Genomic DNA, 25,057 nt, shown 5'->3' on the forward strand with positions numbered 1-25,057 from the left:
TTCGTTGCCCTTTGACGAGAAATGAAAGGTCCGTACCCATGCCCTCTCCCCTTTTCATCGGGTACCCTGCCACCCTATCTGAAGGCCGTAAACTACCCGAGGTCGGTACTTTCGATGGAATCCTACTCATCTGGGTATTATTGTGTGCAGTTTGCCCAGACCACTCGTGCAGATGCTGTTCTTGCTGCAACCCTGCTTAATTTTCTCTGCCAGCAGCCTGGGCTGGTTGTCTTCAACCTTCGATTCGGCCCTTGAAGAGACTCGAGCGTGTGGCTCACTCTGTATGGGTGTGGTTGAGAGGAGGAGGAGAACCAAAAGGAGGAGTGCAAGCGCTTTCTTCTTTTCCTACCTAGGCAGTTTGTGATCAAATCCAACAGCATACCGGTTCTCGGTTTTTTTCTTCTTGAACCAGCACCAGAGACATCGAGTGAGAGACAGAGAGGGGGGGGGAGAAAACATTCACACTTCCCCTGTGCATGGTTGTCTTCCTGCAACTTCCCATCGCCGACAGTTGGACCCCCTCCACTGACTGACTGACACCGACACCGACTGACACTCGACATTTCACTTCTCCCCGTCTTTTAGATTATCTGATTGTTATTTTGCCCCCCCGCCCTCCTCTCAGGGTGCATGCAGCCTTCTGTCCTCTCTGCTCTCTGCTCTTTCCTCCCATATCCTAGCTGCTGCTCCTTCCTTCGTACCAAAGGTGGTGCTGCTGCTGCTACTGCCGATTACTGACTGCCCCTTCCACTATTCCTTCACTCCGTTCCACTTTCCCGCGTTTGCTGGTCGCTGCTACGTGCGTCGAGACCACCGCCGACGCCATCGCTCCCAAAAAAAAAAATCCCCGACGACATCTCACTTGTGGCCCTTCCTTGCCTTCCTTGGCTGGGTCCCTCCCCCGTCCCGTCGTCGTCGCCTCTTTCTCACTCGCTGCTCCCCTGCCTCGCCTTACTCTTACCGACCTTTTACCTTGCCTTACCTCGTCCTCCTCCTCGTCCTCCTCCCTCCTCCTTCCTGCCTCTACCTGCCTCTACCTGCCACCAACCACGCACACGACTGGACTGCGCTCCCTGCTCTGCTGCCGCACCACCACCCAATCCACGCCTTTATCCCTCCCCGTCTAGCCCCCCCTCGCCGCCTCCCCCCCCATTTCGATTCGGCCCAGTCGACACCCACGCCCACGCCCACATCCACGTCCCACGTCTCCACCGTCCATCTTTCCGCCCTGCAGCGACGGCAACCACCACTACTACTACCACTACCACTCCCACTACCACTCACCACTCTCGCTGCCACTCCAACCCCCAAAACTACCCACGCCCGTCCCAGCGCTGGAAATCACTTCCGACTCCGACCCCGACCTCGACAAGACAAGACACTTCGACACGACGCGCCGCGCGATAAGGGAGAGACTGCGAGACCAGTCTTAATTTTTTTTCTTTCCCACAGGTCTCTGCTCCTGCTCAGGAGCCTCGTTGATCTAGACAATGGTGGTCGCTACTATCAAGTGCGTACATTCTGAACCGCTTTTCGCCTCTGCCCTGCTTCACTCCTCTCCTCCCCGTCCCCGATGCTCGTCGCCCTTTCTCCCTGCTGCCGCCTACCTACTAGCCTGCCTGCCTGTCTGCATCGATGCTGTCCATGTCATCGCTGTCGCCATCAAACTGCTCTCTGCTCGAGTACTCGACGAGGGCATTCTGCGCTGTTGCCCGTCTTGGCTTGACTTGACGATCAGCCCCAGGGCAGCTCATCAAAGCGCGCGTGTCATTCAACCTTTGGTTCTGCACGGAAACTGATCCCTCTCTTTTCTAGGTGTGTTGTCGTCGGCGACGGTGCGGTCGGAAAGACATGCCTCCTCATCAGCTACACGACAAACAAGTTTCCCTCCGAATATGTTCCGACCGTTTTCGATAACTATGCCGTCACTGTTATGTGAGTCCTCCAGCACGCTTAAAACACGAATGCCGAGTCTTGGGGGTCTTCCAGAGGTCATCAATGGTTAAACGGATGGATGAGAAAAAAGAGTTCGAAGAAGACTACGCCCGAGATGACGGTTGTTGGGATGAATATTCGTGGGCCTTTTCGCTGACGGCCGCTTGTTTTTCTCCTCCGCAGGATCGGTGACGAACCTTACACTCTGGGATTGTTTGATACCGCTGGTCAGGAAGATTACGACAGACTGCGCCCCCTCTCGTATCCTCAAACCGACGTCTTCCTCGTCTGCTTCAGCGTCACATCACCCGCCTCCTTCGAGAACGTCCGCGAGAAGTGGTTCCCCGAGGTACATCACCACTGCCCAGGCGTCCCCTGCCTTATCGTCGGCACCCAGGTGGACTTGCGCGAGGACCCCAGCGTTCGCGAGAAGCTTTCTAAGCAAAAGATGTCTCCCGTGCGGAAAGAGGATGGCGAGCGGATGGCAAAGGATTTGGGTGCGGTTAAGTACGTCGAGTGCAGTGCTCTGACGCAGTACAAGCTGAAGGATGTCTTTGATGAGGTATGGTTTCAAGTCCCATCTTGTTCTCGCCGTTTGACTCCTTTTTGGTCGGAAAATCAAAACTAACACGTGCGTCTAGGCGATCGTTGCGGCTCTGGAGCCTCCCGCCCCGAAGAAGAAGTCACACAAGTGTCTTCTCCTCTGATTGCGGGACCCTCGACGTATGGGTCTTGCTTTCCTCCCGTCCTGCCCGGCTCTGGCTCTGGCGGCGAGCGGAAACGCCGAGAACCAGGCTTGGGCCTTTTCTCTTGCCATCCAGACGCGCGCGCGCAAACGGTTCCGGGTTTCCGGCTTGGAATGGCACTTTGGACCTCTATTTTTTGTTTGCAGCGCGCATGGCATAGGACATGCCGGGCCTTGATTAACCGCAACATTGGACCGGCCAGGAGCGGTCGTTCCTCGCGATGTAATGGGTTGGGGCTTCCTGGTTCAGCGACAGCGAGGATTTGGATTGGACCATCTGCCCGGCAGTCAGGGCTTCTAGGCATCTCGTCGTTGGGGTCCTGCGAGGGACAGGGAAATGGGCAAGACGACTGGCTGTATTTCCCCTTCCATATTTCGTTCACCAATTCCCAGGTCCTCTCTCTCTCTTCCTCTCTCCTCCTCACCCCCTTTTACCAAAACCCCAACCCTCTTCCCTCTCACACCCCAATTACTCCTTGCCCTGGCCCGGATCTTGATGGTCTCTCTTGCTTCTTTCTACATTTAGGGATGGGTAAATTCATCACGCAGGCAGGAATACTTCGATAGGACAGTTTGGCGATTGGAGTGCACTTTAAATCGATGGTCATTTTTCGCGCTGAAAGCCTCGGGTATCCTACCATTCTTCTTATCGTTCCGGTTACAACTCCCGACGTAACGGTTGCCCAGGCAGGCTCCTATGAATGACGAGAGCACTGGCCGGCCTGGGAACACTGCCTTGTTGGAGTCATCACCCACAGACCGTTGATGTTTAACAACTGTGCAGAGTAAACCCTCCAGTACTGGATCGGCAAGGCGAGTCATTAGTTGCGTGCTGCTTGACCCGATAAACGCCATCTGTTCCCTTTGCTTTCTTCACACGTTGCCAGGGGGAAAGCATGCGGCGAGCAATTGATGATCGGCAGTAGGCTTCGCCGAAAGGATGGCGTTATTCTCGTTCAATCTGCTCCAGGCCGCAATTTTCTCGGCCTCTTCTCGCTCACAAGCTCTGCTTACTACGACCGCATGAGCGCGCGCAGGGGCCATCTTGACCAGACCCCTCCTTGCCTACCCTCAGGGCAGCCAGCATTCGACCGGCCTGTTGGGCAGCGAGTTGGGGGAGTTGGGGGCAAGGAGGAGGGGGGAAAAGAGGTCTTGTGAGAGGATGGGGGATGGCTGAACAAGGGACGGAGAACACCGCGCATGACAAGAATGACGTCGGGTCCTCGGCGCGCCAGGCTCGCCCACCCGCTGGAATTGGGGCCATTAATGCGAGACGGATGCGGTTAAGGAAGTTTGCGAGCCGCTGAATCAACGGGAGAGCATTCGATCGCTGTTCGCTGGGACTCCAGGGGGGTTTCTCTTTCTTTTCCACTCATTCATTATTTTTTCTATTATTTCCTTCTCAATCAGTGCCTTTTTTTTTGTTCTTTTTTTTCTCTCTCTTGCGCGCCCTCTCTCTGCACGTCCCGGATACGTCCCTCAACTCGTGAGGGAGATAGCGTTCATTGCGCGTCGCGAACGCCGCCAAGGCTTTCATGGGGTTCCCTGGAGTTCAATGAGTGGGGTGGGAAGGATGAGGAGATCTGAGAGAGTCGCGAGACACAGTCCGGCTTTGGCTTTGTGGGTTGGGTGTTGGGTAGGCTGACTGAAGATTGGATTGGGGGGAGAGGTACTTGAGAGGTGCCGCACAAACGCATGCGCGCGCCTCGACCACCTATACTCATTGCTCAGATGGTGTGGTGCTCCAGGCGACGACTTCCTGGTTGAAGATGATGGATAGATGGATACGCCTCACTCCATGCGATAAACAGTTTCCTGTAGTGAAGCGGATCGCAGCCGGAAGGAAATCGGATGCCGCTTAGCTGCACATCCGGTCTCCGCCCCGCTGGCCGGCGGCCACCGCACCACCCCGCATTCGGCCTCTACACCCATTCAAACACCCCTTCCCTTCCCCCAAATGCCATCGGCATCCCGGCGAAAGAAAAAAGTGCTAATGCATTCAATGAAAATTTATTTCCTTACTCAGTCTACCGGCCTCGGCGGGGTGCGTTTTCCCTTTCGGACGATAAGCCATCGACCGTTATCGCCTGGCCTCTGCACCCCACTCCCCGCGGACGTTCTCCGCAGCGCCCCTCCCCAGACGCTTGATGACCACCGATAACCGTGTACGTAAAGGCACTTGACAAGCAGACGGGGATTTTGGTTGCGTGGGCCAATTACAGGCACGGGCAGGTAAATAGAGTCCTTTGGGAGAGCCCCGAATGGCATGGTTGGGAAGCGGCCCAAGTCAATCGCAAGGGCGCGGGTGGCCTGGCCCGGCCCGGTCGACGTTGGTTGCGCTTACCGGTCCCCGAAAGTACTTGGTCCGGTTTGCTATCTACTTATAAGTCGTCACGCCGCTTCTTTGACAACGCCCCGTATCTTGTGCCTCTGAGTCCTCTTGTCTCCCTCCCATCTCTTGTCGACCTTTGCACAGCACTCCCGCGACTGATCACATCCCTGACGACGACGACTACCACGCGGCGCCACACAAACACATTGCATACGACGACGCCATGAGGTTGACATCGCTGCTGCTGGGCTGCTCGTCGGCCCTGCTGGCCGCGGGCTGCGGCGGACACGGCGACGACGGCAAGGAGTGGACCAAGGCCGAGCTGGACGAGTTGGAGGCGAAATGGGGTTTCGAGGTGAGTTTGGCGGTATCTCCGCTACCCCCAGTGTAGTATCGAGTAGGAGACACTGACGGATGCGCGTAGTGGGGTTGGTCATCGCCTTGAGGGAAACGTTGTGAGAGAGCGACCCGGGCTCACCGGCGTATAGGATTCACGGGCATCGGCTCCTTTGCCCACCTCAAGCATGCAAAGTGCCTGACGACGCCGTCCGAGCTGTACGACATCGCCATCATCGGCGCCCCCTTTGACACGGCCGTCAGCTACAGGCCAGGTAAGCCACGGCTTTTCACCTCACGTCTCAACGGCCCTGCAGCAACCCCTCCTGCCAGATCTGGTCTCATCCCCCGCTTCGTCGGGGCCATACGAGATGCGCCGGGCCAGTAAACTAACGTGAGTCCAGGCGCCCGCTTCGGACCCCGTGCCATCCGCCAGGCCTCGAGCAGGCAGACGTCGTTCCGGGGCTTCAACCCGCGCGCCAACGTCAACCCGTACGCCAACTGGGCAAAGATCATCGACTGCGGCGACATCCCCGTGACGCCCATGGACAACGTCGTCGCCCTCGAGCAGATGTCGGCGGCGTTCAAGGAGCTCGGCGCGCGGAGGCCCGTGTCGTCGTCGCTGAGCCGGCCCAAGCTCATCACCCTGGGCGGCGACCACAGTCTCGCGCTGCCGGCGCTGAGGGCGCTGAAGGAGGCCTACGGGGCGCCGCTCCGCGTGTTGCATTTCGACGGTGAGTGATGCAAGCCCCATGGTGTCGGACAGAGGGAGACGTGAGAGAGAGAGAGAGAGAGAGAGAGAGGAGGTCGGGTCCCGGCAAGACCTTGACCGGACGGCTAACGAGAGCGCAGCTCACCTGGACACGTGGCACCCGGCCAAGTACCCCTCGTACTGGACGTCGACGCAGTTCAACCACGGGTCCATGTTCTGGATGGCGGGCAACGAGGGCCTGCTCTCCAACGCGTCGTCGCAGCCGTCGGTGCACGCGGGGCTGCGCACGCGGCTGTCGGGCACCGACTTTGCGGACCACGAGGACGACGCGGCGCAGAACTGGGTGCGCATCGCCGCCGACGACATTGACGACATTGGCACGGCGGGCATCGTCAAGTCCATCATGGACACCCTCGGCACCGAGGACCCCGTGTACCTGTCCATTGATATTGACGTGCTGGACCCGGCGTTCGCGCCCGGCACCGGCACGCCCGAGCCCGGCGGCTGGACGACGCGCGAGCTGATCCGCATCCTGCGCGGCATCGAGGGCCTGAACCTGGTCGGCGCCGACGTCGTCGAGGTGTCGCCCGCGTACCAGAACGCCGGCGAGGAGACGGCGCTGGCGGCGGCGCAGGTCGTCTACGAGGTCCTGAGCTCCATGGTCAAGAAGGGGCTCGAGGGCATGGGCAAGGAGGGCAAGGCGGCGGCCGCCGCTGCTGTCGAGGAGGAGAAGGACGAGTTGTAGAGGTGGGGAGTTCTGTGATGACTCAAAAAGGGGGTTTGGCTGTTGAGGTTGGCGCTGCGGCGGTCGATATCAGAGTGGGCAAAGTAGGGGGAGGGTTGGCGTTCAGAGGACGGGAGAAGAATCTGGCCTTACGAGTGACGCTTAACGAAATATCTCAAAAAGTTGATAAATCTGCGTATTCGGGCCCTCGATCATTGGTCTATCAAAGTTGTTATTCACGTGTTGGGCGAGTATCCCCCTTCCCTAAGGAGTCCCATTATGCTCAAGACGCAAAACGACACGAGAACGACCTTCACGGCCCGTTCCCATGCACGTAAAGATGGACCAGCTGGCTGCCCTGTATCGACTGGAGCTCTCACGTCGAGCAAGGAAGCGTTTCTTGGTCTAGAGAGTTGCGTTTGTAGACATCATGGATCCCAGAACACATGGATACTGCGCGCCCGTTCTTCGTTCCCGCGCCAGCGAGGCCGCATACTTCTCGAGAGCAGCGCGTCAACGGAGGCCACCCATACAGAACTAGAAGACCATGGACCGCACCAGCAATCCACAGCGACCGCTTCGACACGGCCTCTTTGCAAACTTGGTCGTCCTCGCCACGATGTACAGTCGTGACCCTCGCCGACTGACCCTCCATAGACCAGCAACGCCCACTAGGAACCTCGCTCTCCCAGAAAGACCCCTTCAACTCACCGCCCCCGAAGCGTTGTAATATAGACCCCGGAGCCTCACCGCAGTTTGCTCTGCCCGTCGCCCCGTCCGACAAACAAAGGCTTCCGGGGGTGCACCATGCCCGGCCGTCCCTCGTCTAATCGCCCAAGCAGCAGCAGCAGGGTCTCCTATCTTCGGAGCGAAAACTGGCGCGGTATGGGGGGGGGGAGGGTAATTAGGGGGGCCCGAGCTTCCCTTATCTCTGAGCAATTGCAACGCTCAATTGGAAACCCCTAGCGGTCGGCTGGCGGGAACGCCCACTGCGCATGGCACCCGGCATCGAGAGTCGTCGACGAGGTATCAAGGGGGGACAGGCACAGTTTGGCCGTCACTTGTAACAAGCCTCAGACAGTGCAAGGTGACTCACACGTCCAGCAGCTGCTCTGTTGAAATAGAGGGAGCGTCGTCCTCGGAATTGAGACAACCAGAAACCTCAAGTCCTTCTCTTGTTATATCTTTCTTCCCTTGCAGGTCGTTTGTTGTTTGGGGCCTTTCAGCCTCTCTCCAAGTGACTCACACAGCACAGTCACCAATTCCACCTTCTGCTAGATACCCGGCCTCTCAGGTCACCCTCCGCCCCTCCTTTGCCTGCACTGCACCTTCCACCCCCCTCCCCTCCTCCCACCAACTCAATCCGAATAATTTACCCCGCCATCCAAACCGTCCCAAAAATTTCCCATCTGCAGCCATCACCACCGCTGAGTCAACAAACACCGTGTTCTTACACCCGTGTCGGATCTTGTGATAGCTACACACTGGGACATTCCGCACGAAATAAGAAGAAGAAAAAGAAAGAAACACACATACGCCCAGCAGCCATGGCCGCCGTTCAGGAATTGGCCGAGCGCCTCAAGTCCGACGACAAGGTCTACGTCGACACCGACGCCGGCGCCGACGAGCCCTCCACCACGGGCACCGAGTCCTCCCCCTTCAAGTCGCTTGCCGCTGCATACATCGCCAACAACGACTCCGTCACCTCGCGTCAGTTCCTCACCCGCGCCTCCAAGACGGGCGACGACGAGGCCGCCCGCCTCGAGTGGAAGGAGCCCGCAAAGAGTGCCGTGAAGAAGGCCCAGTCCGCCCTCGACGCCCACCGCAAGAAGCTGGCAAAGCAGGCCCAGATCGAGGCCAAGGAGGAGGAGCAGAAGAAGGCGCGCCAGCAGGCTCTCGAGGCCGCCAAGCAGGTCGTTATCAAGGAGGATGAGTCACTTCCCCCGGCGAAGCGCATCACCATTGGCGACAAGAACGTCGAGCTGGGCGAGGGCGACAAGAAGGGAGACCGTGTCAAGATTGCTGGACGCATTCACAGACTGCGCGCGCAGAAGCAGGCCACCTTCATCACCCTGGTCGACGGCTACGGCCACCTCCAGTGCGTTCTCCAGGCCGGCGACCTGACCAAGACGTACGATGCTCTTACCTTCGCCCAGGGCACCTCCCTGTGGGTGTACGGCGAGCTGAAGAAGGTCCCCGAGGGCCAGACGGCTCCCGACAACCGCGAACTCCACGTCGACTACTACAAGGTCATCGGCACCTCGCCCACGGACGAGGATGCCATCACCAACAAGGTCTCGCTGCTGCAGAACCAGTGGGACTCCCAGATGCTGGACAACCGCCACCTGGTCCTCCGTGGCGACAACGCCTCCGCCATTATGAAGATCCGCGCCGCTGTTGAGTGGGCTTTCAGCAAGACCTACAAGGACCTCAAGGTCACCAAGGTCTCCCCCCGGCTTTGGTTCAGACCCAGGTCGAGGGTGGCGCCACGCTCTTCTCCGTCCCCTACTACGACGAGGCGGCCTACCTCACCCAGTCCTCCCAGCTGTACCTCGAGACCGTCCTGCCCAGTCTTGGTAGCGTCTACTGTATCGAGAAGTCGTTCCGTGCCGAGCGCAGCTTGACCCGCAGGCATCTTTCCGAGTACACCCACGTCGAGGCCGAGCTCGACTTCATCGAGTTCCCTGACTTGCTCGAGCATCTCGAGGAGGTCATGTGCCGCGTCATCGACAACGTCCTGGCCGACGAGGAGATCGCCGCCTTCATCAAGGAGCTCAACCCCGACTTCAAGAAGCCCGTCCGCCCCTTCATGCGCATGAAGTACACCGACGCCATCGACTGGCTCAACGCCCAGGACCCCCCCATCCTCAACGAGGACGGCGAGCCCCACAAGTTTGGCGACGACATCGCCGAGGCTGCTGAGCGCAAGATGACCGATGCCATCAACAAGCCCATCTTCCTCACCCACTTCCCTACCGAGATCAAGGCTTTCTACATGAAGAAGGACCCCAACGACCCCCGCGTCACTGAGAGCGTCGACTGCCTCATGCCCGGTGTCGGAGAGATCGTCGGTGGCTCTATGAGAATGGAGGGCTACGAGGAGCTTATGGCTGCCTACGACAGAGAGGGTATCCCGTCCAAGGATTACTACTGGTACACCGACCAGAGAAAGTGAGTTCTTCTCCTCGACTGACTTTGTATGACAACTGCTGACGATGTATCTCTCCAGGTACGGTACCTCTCCCCACGGCGGCTACGGTCTCGGCCTCGAGCGTTTCTTGGCCTGGCTGGCCAACCAACACACTGTTCGCACGACGTGCCTGTACCCCCGTTACATGGGACGCTGCAAGCCTTAAATGGGTGGCCGTTGACGTGTAGGGTTTGAGCAGCTGGAGGAGTAGACAAGAAAAAAACGCCCGGCGTGCTTTGAAAGCGCCGCGGCGAGGCATGAGCGAGATCATTCAGGGTTTTCAGGGGCTTTGCAATGGTTCTGACAGCGATTTGCTGCAAGGGTATCGGAGACGGGTCGGGGTCCTAGATAGGAGTTACGGAATTCAAACCATCTCCATCGGAGTGCTGGCTCCTGTGGGAAAACGAGAAAACCTTTCAGCTGGCTCGGGTGACGAAGGATGAGAGAGGGGTTGATGAGACGTCGCCAGGCACAGTTCTAACAAACGCTTCCCGTGGTCCTCGTCGAGTCCCCGTCTCGGCCGAATTACATATACCTGTGTACCGACAGAATCGTGGAGGCGGCTCGACGACGACATGTCCATCCGAAGGGATGTGCTTACTCGAGCCCGTGAAATCCAGCCGTTGCCACGTCAAAGCCCAAAGTGAGACAGTCAGTGAGCGCAGCCCGAGCCAAGCAAATATCACAACCATCGACAAGTTTCAACGGCAGTCATGTCGTGGTCAAACTCTCGTCGCAAAACCAATATGGGTTCGTGGAACAGTGGCCGTTGGCGAGCACAGAGTCAGTCCGTGGCAGGATCGTATGTTCGCGCGAAGTCGTGTTATCTGATGCCTGGCGGACCGGGATCCGGCCCCAGACGAACGGGCGCCGGCTGGGAAAGCTGCCAATTGGGCCACGCAGCCGTCCGAGTTGCAGCCGTGAGTCCGGAGACTGTCAGGAAACACTTAAGCTCTTGCTAGCTCGGCCGATCTTGCGTTTGAAGCGTCCCCATCAGACCTCCTTCTAGAAGGCCTTGGTGCCGTCCATCCCGGGCTACACCTGGCTGATGACGCTTTCCTGACGAAAATCTGGGCAGAAAGGACGCTTTGCGAGTCGGCGGTTGAACTCTGAAAGTTTGACGAGAACCAATGAGGCCCCAGAACGGCCACGAGCCTGGTTATCACATCCATCTCATCATCATGGTGCCAGTGCTCGTGTGCCGTGCACGAAGCATGCTTGCCTTGCGGAGGCATCTCAAACGCACTCGTCGAACCCGTCCGAGGGGCGAATCAACCCGAAGCGTTGGCTCACCCGTCGTACTGAGGACTCGTGCAAGGCGCGCATGCCACTGTTGCACTCCCAGGCGAATACGGCGGATCGCGTGTGCATTGATAACCCCGCGATGATCGCCAGGGGACGAGGATGACGGTCAGCAAGTATTCCGGGCACGACAGGAGCAGCCAAGCGGTGCATGCGTCTTGCCATGTATGCAGTGATTCACGATGCTTCAGGGCGGCACCACCGGCGCAGTCAATTGATCGGATGGCGGGGGAAACTTGCCAGGTGCGCCCATAGTAGAGATCGGAGCCGTCGGGGAGTAAACTATGTTCAGCTGACAAGGTTTTGCCGACAAGTTCCAAGGAGACGGCAGCGTAGCAGTCGAAGCGACTACGTGTGAAGCTTAACCTCCGACCCTCGCACAGTTGCTGCGTCGGCGCGTCGTCTAGTTGGATGCCGATGTTGGTTAAGCAAGCTGAGCAACGCGCAAAAGCAGTTAGCCACCAGGATCCTGACTCGAGAGGCAGTTGGTTTCCAGGCCCTCCCAACGGCGTGGCGTAGGCTTTCTCTGAAAAGAAAAGAAAAATGTAGATCAGGGAGTTTGCCCGAAGCGGAACGCATTAGCGACGGGTCGAAGAAGAACATGCCATGGTCGGTTGATGGGTTCAATGGGAGAATCAATTGGATGGGGAATGAGTTGATGCAAGGCGGACCCTATGCAGCGTTATGGCAAGTGAGTACCTAGCTAGGGGATCCAACTTCCGATCCAGGGCATGGCCGTTGTGCTCGGGATTCTGGACCAGCGGTAGTACCGGCAAGCACATGCGTTGGTGCCACGACGCACATCGCGGCTATGTAAGGCACGGAACCCAGGTTGGTTTTTAGCTCGTTGTTCAACGCAGGAGGTGTGGATTACAACCCCGTGTTTGACAAGTCCTGGATAGCGCCGAAAGTCGGACCCCTTACGGTGGCAGGGTACATATGATTTTCAACGACTCTACGACGCTTCAACGAACGGCATGGCGGGTTATCCCACGGTCGATATGGCAGCAGTGATGAGTTTGGAGGCGAGGCAAGTCGAATACAAAACACGTCAGGTCAGGTAGTGGTGAGCTGGTAGTGCCTCTCGATGGGCTAGGCAGGACAATTGTGTGCGGTGCTGGTCAGCTAGATGGTTCAGCGTCCGGCTGTTCCTTGGCGACTCTTGGTGCCAAGGAGTTTCGAGGTCTGGGTAGCGTATCCAAGCTTGGGTTCGCTTTCTGTTTCCGTTACGACTGGCCCAGTTTGGACATGGCCGTAAGATGTTTGACCGATGGCGGATGTTGATGATGGCTAAGCCACAGACGACGGTGCAAGCCTAGTTAGGAATTTCACTCGACGTGGTTCTCTTGTTGACCCAAAGCTCCCGTGGCAATCTGGGGTTATTTTTGACGGACCCAGGCTCCTTGCAGCCCGCGTTTCATCCGAATAACTCGACAGGTGTGGAGGCTTGGGAGGGAGGTTCTGATATCACAAGACACGGATGCAGCAGCCGCACTACAAGGAATGGCAGCAGCTCCCCGGTCGAACAAGGAGGCTATTCCGACAGCAGAGCCGCTGGCATTGGTGTGTTCTTGTGCACCGTGACTTGCATTGTGCCATCAGTTGAGCCGAGGAATAGCGTTTCCGGCATTGTGCAACCAAATCGCAAACACTTGCGTAAAGTGGTGCTGAGAGAGTAGTTCCTCGGGTCTACTCTCCGAAACATGCCGCGGGGTGGGGTGACAACCCCTATGGAGCAAGACGGCACAACAATGACTATGACCGTTCGAGACGTTTAGTCGGACTGTGCTATGCCAGCCTTATGAGGGGCTGTGAAGCGAGAGAGCGATGAACAAGGCGATTCCGAGAGCGTAGTGGACAAGATTGATGTGCGGCTGAAGCAATTTCAATCCTTCATCAGCATGATCGGAATCCCCTGTGAGACAGGGAGCCTGTGTGCATGTTATGATGGGGCCGATGTATCCAATATGGGGAATCCGAATGAGCGTAAGAGAGAACGACGGGTTGGTCCGGGGCATGCGACGGCAGCAGAGATGGCGTCTAGGATGCTGCCCAGATCCAGATAGCAGAACACCGTGATCATCCACAGTCCTTCGGTAGGGCAACTCGGATGCCTCGAGGCCATGGCCGAACCCGCAAGGTAGATTCCCCAACGGCCGTCGGCGGGCTTGAGTGTGCCCGGGAGGCTTATAGTCTTGCAACGGACGTATACAAACGTCATCCACTCAAAGAGCAAAGTGCAAGCCGGAAGAAGGCAGCATCTGCTCATGCTCACGCGTATGCTGAAATGGTGGAGCCAGTGTAGGGACAGATGTTCTGGCAAAGGCGGCTGTCAGTGTTCCACGGGTTTGGGTGGAGAGGATGATGAACCCTTGGAGGATGGATCGGGGAGACTGTTCAGAAGGGGACGGACCAAGCCAGAACAGGCGGTGCCTTCCCCTGGCTATGCCTGTTGGCCAGGTGGGAGGCAAGGGGGGGGGCGAAAGGTAGGGATGACTGGCTGGAAGGGGCCAGGTGGAGAGCAGGAGAAGGCCCAGGTTCCAGGGGGCCACAACCCGCACAAAGGAGGAGGCGGCATGAGATGTACCGCCAAAGTACCATGTCGGGTGCGGTGCAGCGGACAGTAGGGTACCGGTGAGGTAGGACCGGGGGGTAAAAGAGAAATGAACAGGGGTTGCGCATCTGCCCGCCGAGCAACCCCCCGTTTGTCGAAATGCAATATCCGCATCTTGGCTGTGCAAAATAATAATAAAATAAAATAAAAAGAAGGCACAAAATCTTCGTCTAGATTGGAACTACGAGACGGCCTTATCCACGACTCCTAGCAGCGGCCTTGGGAAGAGAGCACTGTCCGAGAGGCCATGTCTGTTGGGTTCTTCGCAGCAGTGGCCGCCACGGCAACCAATAGGGGCTGAAGCAGACGGTACTCTGGCTTGACTGTGCAAGTGAGCAGGAAACGAAGCGAGGCTCTTTCCTCGACTGTTGAGGATGGGGGACCAGGTCCAAGGGTGAGCGGAATCGAAGGAGGGGGCCGAAAAAAGGGGACCAAGCAGGGGGGTTGAGGAGGCGGTTCATGTGGATAGTCAGGACTAAGAAGTCGAGGTGTCGCATGGCTGATGCCAACCGACGGGTGGGCTGAGGACAGACGGATAGGAGTTGATCTGGTGGTTGTTAGGTTGGTTGAGTGAAGACATGGCGGCTGCTTCGTCTGCCACTCCCGGATGGAGCTAAAGCCGATAGACATCAGGAACCCCGACGTTGTAATTACCGTGATGCTCAACTTTGGAGCTGTACGAGGCGTGTTTCGTGAGGCAAGATAACTCATTTCGTTCAGAGAGTTTGAGAACTATCACGTTCCAGACTAAACGAGCCAGCGAATGAGGAAACGAGCGTGTTTCGTCCTCTTCTCAGCCATCACGAGCCGGTATAATAATCCCCCAGCGACCGGTAGAGGTGGGAGGCGGCATGGCGGCCGCTAAAATACTACCATGACGGTCGACGTTGACAAGTCTCGTGGTTGTGGCTGGCGAGAAACGGCGGTTGGCTGTCCCTACCCGCCGCGCAACTGGCTAAAAGACGATGGCGGCTTGCTGTCGATGTTTGGCAACCCTCGAGTCTCAATTAGTCTCGGGGGCTAGACAAGAACAAGTCAGGGACGACGTGTTCGGTTCGTTTGGCCCTGCCTCTGGTGTTGGTACTGTCTCTACTTGGCTGCCATAGCTATCGCTCTGCTGCCCGTTGCTGCAGCACAGCACACGTCTCCTTGCATGGGAGCCAATCCAGTCGACATGCAGGCGGATGGATCTGACAGTTGTTGGTGCGTTGTTCTTTGCAGTCTGCAGAGAAGCGAGGCTCTCTGCTCTTCCGGCGCCCTGAAGATCGGGGGGGTTGAATTGCTCCTGAGCAGGCTTACACTGCATATGCACAAGGTAGACGCCCACGTCCGGATATAGTGTACATTGGGGGCAACTTCTATCACTTGTGCAGATCGGGCCTGAAAAGCCAGGAGGTCGCTGCCGTGTCCGGTACGTACCGACAATCAGGTGTCCGACGCATTCGGTTAGTCCCATAACGTTCCCTCCCCCTCTACAGTAGCAGAGTGCCTCCCCGTTGCGTTGCCGTGCGTTCCCTTCTTCGCTGCCAATGCACGGCAAGCTCATCCTCGTCCCCCACTGTCAGTTGCAAAGGTACTCCAAGCTAGGATGACTCGTCTTATTGGCCCCCCCGTACTCCGTATGGCACCACCCCCCTTTCCCTCTTCCCAAGTCACCCCTAAACTGCAACCGTGCAGAGCGCCCAGAAGGGCCATCACGCCGTTGAAAGTATCTTGGACGTGCAATTTCTAACGCAAAATCCGCGGAAGGGGGCCATCTCATGCAAGCTGGAGAAGGGGGCCGTTGGCGCTGGTACTTGTACCGGACCAGTAGTGTACGCAGAACAGACGATCTAAGGAGTAGACAGGCAAGAGACAGACGGGCGGTCCGTCGACCTACTGTTTTCAAGCACCCAGAATAGACATTGGCAGGTCAGGCCAGCCCAGCCCAGCCCAGGCCAAATCGCACTACCTGGATTCCGTCTTACCTTCAGGTCGAGATAATATTCATCTGCTGGGGAGGGGGCAGAGAGACACACCTACTATGTAGTACATCTGCCCACACAGACCGACAGTGTCAGGTTCCTGTCATGGTGGACTCGTGATGGGCGGGCGGATGGGCCAGATGCTGCTCTGCGCCCTCCGCTGAGCCGACGAGAGGTGAGCAGAAAGAAAGAGAAAGACGAACAGAGCGAAGCAAGGCCAAGTCGCGAATCGGCAGAGCCGTGCAGCCAGCGGCGATCGGGTTGGATAGACGGGAAGGGAGCAAATGTACCTTTGGCGGTTGAATCATAGCACGCATCATAAAGGCACAGAGCACATGGGCATGTCGACCAACCATCCATTTGCCTTTGCACTTTTCTCAACCGTGGACTCAGCCAGGGCCATGGCGAGAGACATGAGCTTTGACTCATCTGGCCCTCGACTTTCTCCCTCTCTGCTTGTGATTGTCTGCAAACGTCGATCTGCTGATTATTGCTGCGGCAAAAGGAACAACTGAGCAGATAGACACTGCGCAGCTCCTCCATGCCCATGCCATGATCCATCCCCCGGGCTCCCAGCGTTTAGTCTCTCTCCCTGCTGTGGACAGCAGGTGTGGGCGGTGGTGGTGCCCGTGGGCTTTCGGGAGTGGGTTCTCCTGCCGTAATCCCTGGTCGGGCTCATTAAACTTAGCGCAGCCAATTCTACTTTTTGACCCTTTTGGGCAATCTACCGCCTACACGAACCCCCCATCCACTCTCCTTCCATCCCACTGTCCACCGCCGCCCTCTCTCCTTGCTCTCCTGTCCTGGCCCTGCTACCCTTACCTCACCTAACCTACTCCTCCTCACTCCGCTTTCCTGCCTTCGCTGACCTCTTCTTTTTTTTTTTTTTCCCTTTACCCTTCGTCCACCTACGCGTGCTCCTCTCACTCCCTCTCCTTCTCACTCTCGCTTCCTTGAGCTTTCTAACCCTTCCTTCTTTCTTCTCTCCTTCTCTTCCTGGCTCTACCCTGCTCATATTCTTGTTACCTAACCTTACTTCTCTCTCCCTCCTCCTATTCCTCTCCACCATCCGACTCCTAACCCCCTTCTCAACCTCACCTCTTCTCCTCCTCTTCACCTCCCATCACCCTTATACCTCCCACCTACATCCTCTTCCTCCTATCCGCCCGCTCTCATCCTTATTCTTCATCTTCTATTCTTTATCCTTGCAGCAAAACTGCCCGTCGCCGCTGCCGACTACCACTGGCCCATGCGATCGTTACCGTCGTTGCCGTATTGATCAATCCTTCACCTTGGCTTCCACATTCGTTGCCCGTATATCCTTCGTCTATAATTCTTTGACCATCTTCTGGTCTGTCTGCAAGGAGTGATCCGTCTCACCGCCGATCTCAATACCGAATCGATCCGAACCATCGACGCTCGCTTGCCAAACGGTGGCTCAGTATCGACTTCACGCACAAACTGCAACTTGCTGCTGCCCGCCACTCGGCTCCCGAAACCATTGTTGCCTAACGCCGTTGCCTTGCAGAGCTCTTCGTTCTGGACTGCAATTGTTGCTTGGACCGTATAATTCACATTGCTCAACGTTCGCTGGAAGACCCCTTCGCCACCAACTTCAGCCAACGGCCAGTCCTAGCTTGGTCCGCTTCCAAGCTATCACAATCAGTCGTGCTCCACTCGTGTCTTGGATTCCGACATTGTTTGCTCGTCCCTTGATCAGATTTGGCACCCATCCAATCACACGTTGAACCTACGGTACTCCCAGAGTCTCGTAGCATTCCAACGCGCCCATCTCCGATTCTTCGTGCCTGCTCGGGGCACGTTTAATCTTTCAAAACGGCGGTTCTATCTCAAATCGGTCGGGACAACCTTGTCCCTCCGCATCTTCTCGGGATGCAGGAAATCCAAGGACCCGTCGGCCAGGGCGGCCCCAATGCTCCTGGGAACCGCTTCGGCCACGCTTCCAAGCCTTCCAACAGCGAAACCGGCTTCTCTCACGGAGCCTTCACTTCCAACATCTCTGGCTTCGCCGACAGGCACCCTCGACGCGGAAATATTCCCACCATCAACACCCAGCCCCTGAACCAGCACCAGCACCACCAGGCTCCCCCCTCCGCTGCTGACATGGCCACCCCTGGCACCGCCTTCGACATGCAGTTCACTCCTCTGCTTCCCTCCCAGCTGCTTCTCGGGAGCCCATTCCAGCCCGGAACTCCCGCCGCCTTTGCTAGCCCGCAGTTCCAGAACCTCCAGAGCTTCCAGCAGGCCCAGCAGCAGAGCCAGCACCAGCAGCACCAGAACGGCCTGCAGAGCCCTATCCAGCAGAACATGTCTCCCCAGCAGTATCAGGCCATGGTGTCTCCCTCGACCTACGGTGCTCCCCAGTTCTTCCAGCCTCAGTCCCCGACCGGCGGCAGCTTCAACAACATGCAGATTCCCATGCAGCCTAGCTCCCCCGTCTCCATGGGCCCGGGAATGGTCACTGGCACCAGCCGCACCGTCTACCTCGGCAACATCCCCCCTGACACGTCGGCCGAGGAGATCTTGGGCCACGTCCGCAGCGGCCAAATCGAGTCCGTTCGTCTTCTTCCCGACAAGAACTGTGCTTTCATTTCCTTCCTGGACGCCAGCTCCGCTACCCACTTCCACTCTGATGCCATCTTGAAAAAGCTCTGCATCAAGGGCCAGGATATCAAGGTCGGCTGGGGCAAGCCTTCCCAGGTTCCCACCTCGGTGGCCTTGGCCGTCCAGCAGTCGGGTGCTTCCCGCAACGTGTACCTGGGTAACCTGCCGGAGGACATCACCGAGGAGGAACTCCGCGAGGACCTTGGCAAGTTCGGTGCCATTGACACGGTTAAGATTGTCCGCGAGAAGAGCATTGCCTTCATTCACTTCCTGTCTATCGCCAATGCGATCAAGGCGGTTTCTCAGCTTCCTCAGGAGCCCAAGTGGCAGGCCCCTCGTCGCGTTTACTACGGCAAGGACCGATGTGCTTACGTTTCAAAGACCCAGCAGCAGAACGCTGCTCAATACCTTGGAATCGCGCCTGGCTATGCGCACATGCTCACTGGTGCAGACCGCGACGTCATCTCCAACGCCCTGGCACAGCAATCCGTTGCGGCGGCTGCCGTCGCTACCACTGCTGGTGGCATCAACAACCTTGGAAACCGCACCATCTACTTGGGCAACATCCACCCCGAGACGACGATTGAGGAGATCTGCAACGTTGTCCGCGGTGGTCTTCTTCACCACATCCGTTACATCCCCGACAAGCACATCTGCTTCGTCACCTTTATCGACCCCACGGCCGCCGCGTCCTTCTATGCCCTCAGCAACCTGCAGGGCTTGATGATTCACAACCGCAGGCTGAAGATTGGCTGGGGCAAGCACTCCGGTGCTCTCCCGCCTGCCATCGCCCTCGCTGTCAGCGGAGGAGCTTCTCGCAATGTCTACATTGGCAACTTGGATGAGACATGGACCGAGGAGCGCCTGAGACAAGACTTCTCCGAGTACGGCGAAATCGAGCTGGTCAACACTTTGAGGGAGAAGAGCTGCGCGTTTGTCAACTTCACCAACATTGCCAATGCCATCAAGGCTATCGAGGCTGTGCGAAGCAAGGACGAGTACAAGAAGTTCAAGGTCAACTTTGGCAAGGACCGTTGCGGAAACGCTCCCCGTCAGCTCCAGCAGCAGGCGCAATCTCCCCGCACCGACGGTGTTTCGTCGCCGCCCCCCAACGGTTCCCAGAACTCGGGCTCCCCGACCAACGGCAACACGCCCCAGCAGTCGGCGACAATGTTTAACTCGAACAACCACCCCTTGACGATGTACCTGAACCACGTCTCTCAGCAGGCTCAGCATCAACAACACCAGCAGCACCAGCAGCTTGCTGTTCAGCAACAGGCCTTGTTTGGCACCGCCCAGTCGTCGCCGAGCGAGATGTCCATCGACATGCAGCCGCAGGGCCCCATCTCGGGCCATCAGCAATCCGCCAGCATCTCGAACGGCTACCCTCAAAGCGCGTCCGGCCCCGGCCCCACCACCATTGGCGGTCTCCTGGCTCCCGGTAACGGCCGTGGCCAGCACAACCGCGCAGTCAGCCTGCCTGCGCTGAACCCTGGCTTTGACAACGGCGGCGCTCCCTCTGGCCACGAAGGAGAGCGTCGCGGCCACCAGTACCAGGCAAGCTTCGGCGGCATGGGTGCTGGCTACGGCCTGGCCATCCAGGGCGGCTTGAACCAATGGGTTGAGGAAGAGGTTGCCAACTAAAAACAGTGGACAGTTTGCTTCCCCCGGCACACGATGCAACAGGAACATAGGGGAAGATTGGTTAATCGTTGTAATTGCATCTCACGTCTTCTCACTTCTCATTCCTTTCTTGATTCTTGCTTCTATTTTTCATCTTTTCTTGTTCTCATCTATAATTTTATCGCCGGTTTGGCAAAGTGGTCTTGGGCTGTTTTCCCGATCCCAGAGCACGGGGAGGAGACTACCACACAAAATTTGGCACACCCCTTTCATGCATATGATGGTGGTTGAACATAGCAGCAGATACCAGAGCATGGTCGGCCTGGAAAACGGCATTCACGATCTGTCGCCAACGTGGAATGGAAATGAGGGGCGCAGGCACAGGCACAGGCCCAGGGAGGGAGAGAAAGGATGTGGCAGAGAGAGGCGATGCTAGCTTTACGTAGCAGTATTGTCCGCATGTGTATGTCCATTAGAGCGTAGTTCAGGAAAGGCATTGGTTGGTTTCCCTGGACAAAATGCAAGCAACTCTTAGTTTGCATCTACAAGTCATTGTTGCAGCATGAAGTTGAAACGTGGAGGCCTAGCTTCGGCTTGGGTGACGTGCTTGGGGCTCTGGAGCCGACGTATCCCGCAGATTTCATCAAATATGCGTCGACTTAGGCATCGGAGCTGTGTAAATCTCTGGCCAGCCAGCACCGTTATGCTTCCTGCCCTATTGCCACTGGACTACCTTCATGACTCTCAGCGGCGGCGCGAGGCGTCTTGTCTCCAGCACAATGGACCATCCCTTCTCAAACTACCTTGACATGTCCCACTGTAGCCGCGTATTTGATATAGCAACTCGTTCGTCAGATCACCTTTCGACGTCCTGTGTGTCGACGAGGGATCACCGCAATGTTCGTGACCACGGCGATTTCGAGTAAGCTCGCTCAGGCCTCGGCTGAAGCCGCAGCTGTGCCGTTGCGCATGTGGGAAGGCGGACTAGAGTCGGGGGGGTAGTGGTCCCCGCTGGGCATCATCGTCTGGAATGGCTTCCAGAGTGATGGAACCAGCAGGAGACGGAGAGGGCCGGGGCCGGGCGGCGGCATCAGATGGGTCTGTGTCCGGATTCTTTCTTGGTTTCTCCTGCCTGTCCGTAATCTCTGGACATGGACGAGATTTCCCCATAAGAGGGACTCGCATCCCCAGGGGGGCACTCGGCGGGTAATTTTGACCCTCTCTGCTTCGTCTCATGTCTGGCTTGGACTGGTTGTTTGATGGAGTGCAGGCGTGTTGCGCCTGGAGTACACGGTAATGTTGTTTAGGGAATCGGCCCTCTATTGATGCCAAAGGTCTATGTACCATCTGCAGTGTTCCACCTCTGTCTGGGGTCGTCCATAGATGTCCGTTCCAATAAGGAGGGGGGAGGTGAAGAACCGAGCTTGGTAGTTGCCCTCCCTATCCTCAGCCGTCACGATGAGTTGCCCCTGGGCATAGCGTGGTCCTCCTGAATGGAATAACCCAATACCTAGTTGCAGCAAAGTTTCGCGTTCGAGGGAACGAAAGGTCTAGTACTCCCCTTAGGCCGCAGGCAGCTTCCTCGAGCTCACGTCTTCATGTCATCGTCATCTCCGCGGTTCTGTTCATGGAGGACGTCTCTTTGCAAAAACCGGCTTTGGTCTCTTCAGAGGTTTGTGTGTCTTTAGTGGGGGCCTCACAGCCATGGTGTGTATAATGGAGGCTGTCACATTTCGTCCTTCTTCATTGCTCTTGGCTTCATCTCGTGCGCCATGTGCTGCGTGTCGGTATAGTATATACTGAAGGCCCATCGGTCCTCTTTGACCTTTCCAAGGACCCGTCCTCAATACAGGATGATCTACCCATATGTTCTCCAACATGGAGCTGGCCTTTGGGTCAATTTAGACTTGGGAACTTGCGCGGTGGAGAAATAGGCCCATAACGACAATGTTGTTCTTTTTTTGTTTGCTGCCTGTGCTGTTTAGACAGTAAGACCTAGACTGGCTTACTCTGGCAGTCATATACTTTCAAGGCAACCACTGTGTGCTTGAAAGGGTTTATTACCAATACGCTGACGCGGCGCATGGCATTGAAACAATCCAAAGCATGTCATGGCGTTCCCGCCAGGTCTGTTAGATGGAAATTACTCAATTGAGATTCGGCACTAACCTCTACCTCCTATTGACCTCAATAGATGCATGGGACTGCAGTCAAGTGAATAGTCAATCACACGGGAAGGGGTAAAATCCAGTCGCAAAATCACTGACACACCACACCAAATGGTTAAGAATGCAGCATCACACTAAGTGTGTCGATGTTGTTATTCAACTAGCGGAATCTACCTAGGGTTTGCAAAACATCGACCAAAGACTCCCTCAATGGGTGGTCAACGCCTATATGCTTCTCTAACCGCGCGGCTATGCCGAGGATGGCGCTGGTGGAGTGAACGTATCGCCTCTTCATCCCCTCCGGCGCTCCAACGAGCAGAGCGGTTGTGAGCTGAAGAACCGCAATCTGGGCCTCCTGGACGAGGAGCGGCTGTTCGACCTCTGGCGCATCCCAAGCGGCCACAAAGGTGACAAGAGCCATCCAGTCCTCCCTTGACCCGGTTTCCTCGCTCTCGACGATGGGCAATAGAATGCGAACAATCTCAATTGCGCGTGCGGCCTCGTTCTCATCGCTTACCGTCGATATGTGCTGCAGTATCGTCAGAAGGTCCTGGGTCAGAGCCTCCCAGCCGTTGTGCGTGGTGAATTCCTCCAGACCTGCCTTCTCGACAAGGATACCCTCCAAGCCTACCAGGATCGGGGAGCGAAAGTCGAGTCTTGCCGGGGAGCTTGCTTTGTAGAGGTCAATGAGCATGTCCGTCAAACCTGCTGCCTCCTTCCTCAAGAGGTCGTTGTCATCTTCACGAAGCCAGAGCGACAAAGCTCTGATAGCTGCGAGAATCAGGGGGTCCTCGTGGATGTTATCCTTCTTCGACTCCCAAGAGATTGTCAGTCTCTTGCCCATGGAGGTGTCTGTCTCCTTTGTTCGCGCATCAGGGTGCAAGCCAAAAGTTCCTGCCACGGACGCGTCCCATCTGTCTCGGAGGAACTCGATGGCGAGAGACATGGCTTCCGCAATGGTCCGGCGAATCTTGAGCAGAAAGTCTGGAGGCATGACCATGTTCGCGGGCGATAACATCTCATCGTCAAGACTTCTCACAAGATATCCGATAAAGTGAGTTGTGACATCGAACGCTGATCCCAAACGTTGTGCAATGGCTGGATATGTAGGGTCATTGAGAAGCTCGAGTAGTCGCGGCAGTGTAGCTCTTGTGTCGGTAAGGAGAAGGGTAATGAACAGGTACGAAAAAGGTTTGTCTTCTTTCACATCGCTTGTGAAGAGCAGCTTTGACGCTTCAGCAGGGTACACCTCGAGCAAAGATGCAGCGGCGATGGTGTAGGCGTTCCTAGCTTCTGGAGTAGGCCTGCTGGTGAGGAGCTTCTTGATGAAGTCAACAACTGATTTGATCCACTTTGGGCTTGAAGGGAGGGCCTATTCGAGTGTAAGTCAGCTGCCTGTATCGACTTGAGGGGAAAACTACCTTGGGGTCTGAATTCCGAAGAAATTTGCCCAGGAACTCGAGAAGAGTGACACCGTCGGTGCCGGTGAAGGTCGAAACGAGGGCTTGTATTGTCCCATCTATCTTTGTCTTCATGACTGTTTTGTCCTCTGCTAGATCCATGCAGTTGATCCAAGCAAACGCGAAAATTTCGAGAGCCGATGGGTTGTTTGGTGCGATTTCGACCAAGGGACTAACATCCTCAACCTCAAAAAAAGATTTGGCGCCTTCTGGAAAGACAACAATGGTAAGTATCGTCTGAATAATCAACTTAGATGTCTCCTCGGAGCTTTCCATGGGTTAGTATCAAAGCCGTGTGAGTGGTTCTGATTACACACCTCTGCAACAAGCTGGAGACCAGAAGAGGCAGCCTCCCAACAAATCTCTTGTCTCTCTTTGACTGCTCCGGTAGGAGCAAAGCAAAAGTATGTATCACTGAGACTGCGAGATCAACCATGTTCTTTGCGTCCTGCTGGGTTGACTGGGCCGAAGACCCTGTCCTCACTAGCCGATCCAGAAACTTCGGGGAGATGGACTCCCAGAGACCCAAGACGGTACCGGCATCATTACGCAGCTCTTCAGAGTTGTCGAGCAGACTTTTCAACAAAGCTAAGCCAACGAATCTTGAGGTATCATCTTTGGCCTTCAACATACTCCGGATCTGATCGAGTGATGCGGTTTGCTGGGTTGTCTGCGCCGGGTCGGGGGTTTCGAATGGCGCTTGAGGGTCGGCAGACGCCGATGGCACTTCTTCCGCCATATTGTGAAATAAATCCGATATATCCCAGCTGGGCGTAAATTATATCGGTTCAAGATTCATGTGAGGTGGACAAAAACCGTGTAAGACAAGCTTCAGGTATTGTCGATTGGGGAAATAGCACTCAAAGGACCACCAGTACTGAGAAAAAAACACTTGCTATACTGAGGTTAGAACGCCGTTGGTTGTCTTCGCAGGACCTGAAGAAACGCACGGGTCATAGCTTGTCAACGTCAGAAAGCAAGATGTTAGAAGCCAAGACTGGACGGATGACGCTGTCGTGAAAAATTGCCCCGCGTAGAACATACTGGAGACCCAGATCGTGGCAGGAGCCAGCCCCCACTGTTAGATGCGCTCCATCAAGACCCCTGCAACTGCTGCTCTTGGCTACTTGACCCGGCCTCGCATCAGCCCCATGTCGGGCCGCAGGGGGATCCGAGCTCCCAGACCGAGTCAGCCACGCGCGGCTTGTCACCGAACAGGTATCCGGCTTTGGATGCGAGGTAATACCGTTCCCGTCCATTTAGGAGAACGACAACAGGATGGCCACCATCTGAGGACACTGGGAGTCAATGTCGTCAGATTCGCACC

At 56.6% G+C, this 25,057-nt stretch overlaps 4 protein-coding genes across 4 annotated transcripts; 3 read left to right on the forward strand and 1 right to left on the reverse strand.

The window, feature by feature from the left end:
* Positions 1-5,235: 5,235 nt before the first annotated feature.
* ColSpa_04123 (guanidinobutyrase) lies at positions 5,236-6,805 on the forward strand (the record flags this gene model as incomplete). Its single annotated transcript, XM_049270335.1, has 4 exons — positions 5,236-5,367; positions 5,473-5,623; positions 5,753-6,082; positions 6,201-6,805. 4 exons carry the CDS (start codon positions 5,236-5,238, stop codon positions 6,803-6,805), a joined length of 1,218 nt encoding a protein of 405 aa, XP_049126292.1.
* Positions 6,806-8,331: 1,526 nt separating this feature from the next.
* ColSpa_04124 (asparagine--tRNA ligase, cytoplasmic) lies at positions 8,332-10,140 on the forward strand (the record flags this gene model as incomplete). The annotated part of the gene is made up of 3 exons (XM_049270336.1): positions 8,332-9,228; positions 9,252-9,955; positions 10,014-10,140. The coding sequence occupies 3 exons, from the start codon at positions 8,332-8,334 to the stop codon at positions 10,138-10,140; spliced, it is 1,728 nt and encodes a 575-aa protein (XP_049126293.1).
* A 7,607-nt stretch (positions 10,141-17,747) lies between these two features.
* On the forward strand, positions 17,748-20,123 carry ColSpa_04125 (RNA-binding protein rnc1; the record flags this gene model as incomplete). The annotated part of the gene is made up of 2 exons (XM_049270337.1): positions 17,748-19,651; positions 19,850-20,123. The coding sequence occupies 2 exons, from the start codon at positions 17,748-17,750 to the stop codon at positions 20,121-20,123; spliced, it is 2,178 nt and encodes a 725-aa protein (XP_049126294.1).
* A 2,307-nt stretch (positions 20,124-22,430) lies between these two features.
* ColSpa_04126 (uncharacterized protein) lies at positions 22,431-24,469 on the reverse strand (the record flags this gene model as incomplete). Its single annotated transcript, XM_049270338.1, has 3 exons — positions 22,431-23,642; positions 23,692-23,998; positions 24,048-24,469. The coding sequence occupies 3 exons, from the start codon at positions 24,467-24,469 to the stop codon at positions 22,431-22,433; spliced, it is 1,941 nt and encodes a 646-aa protein (XP_049126295.1).
* Between the last annotated feature and the right edge of the window lie 588 nt (positions 24,470-25,057).

The sequence above is a fragment of the Colletotrichum spaethianum genome (genome assembly GCF_022836535.1).
Source record: "Colletotrichum spaethianum MAFF 239500 DNA, contig08, whole genome shotgun sequence".
NCBI classification, from domain to species: Eukaryota; Fungi; Ascomycota; class Sordariomycetes; order Glomerellales; family Glomerellaceae; genus Colletotrichum; species Colletotrichum spaethianum.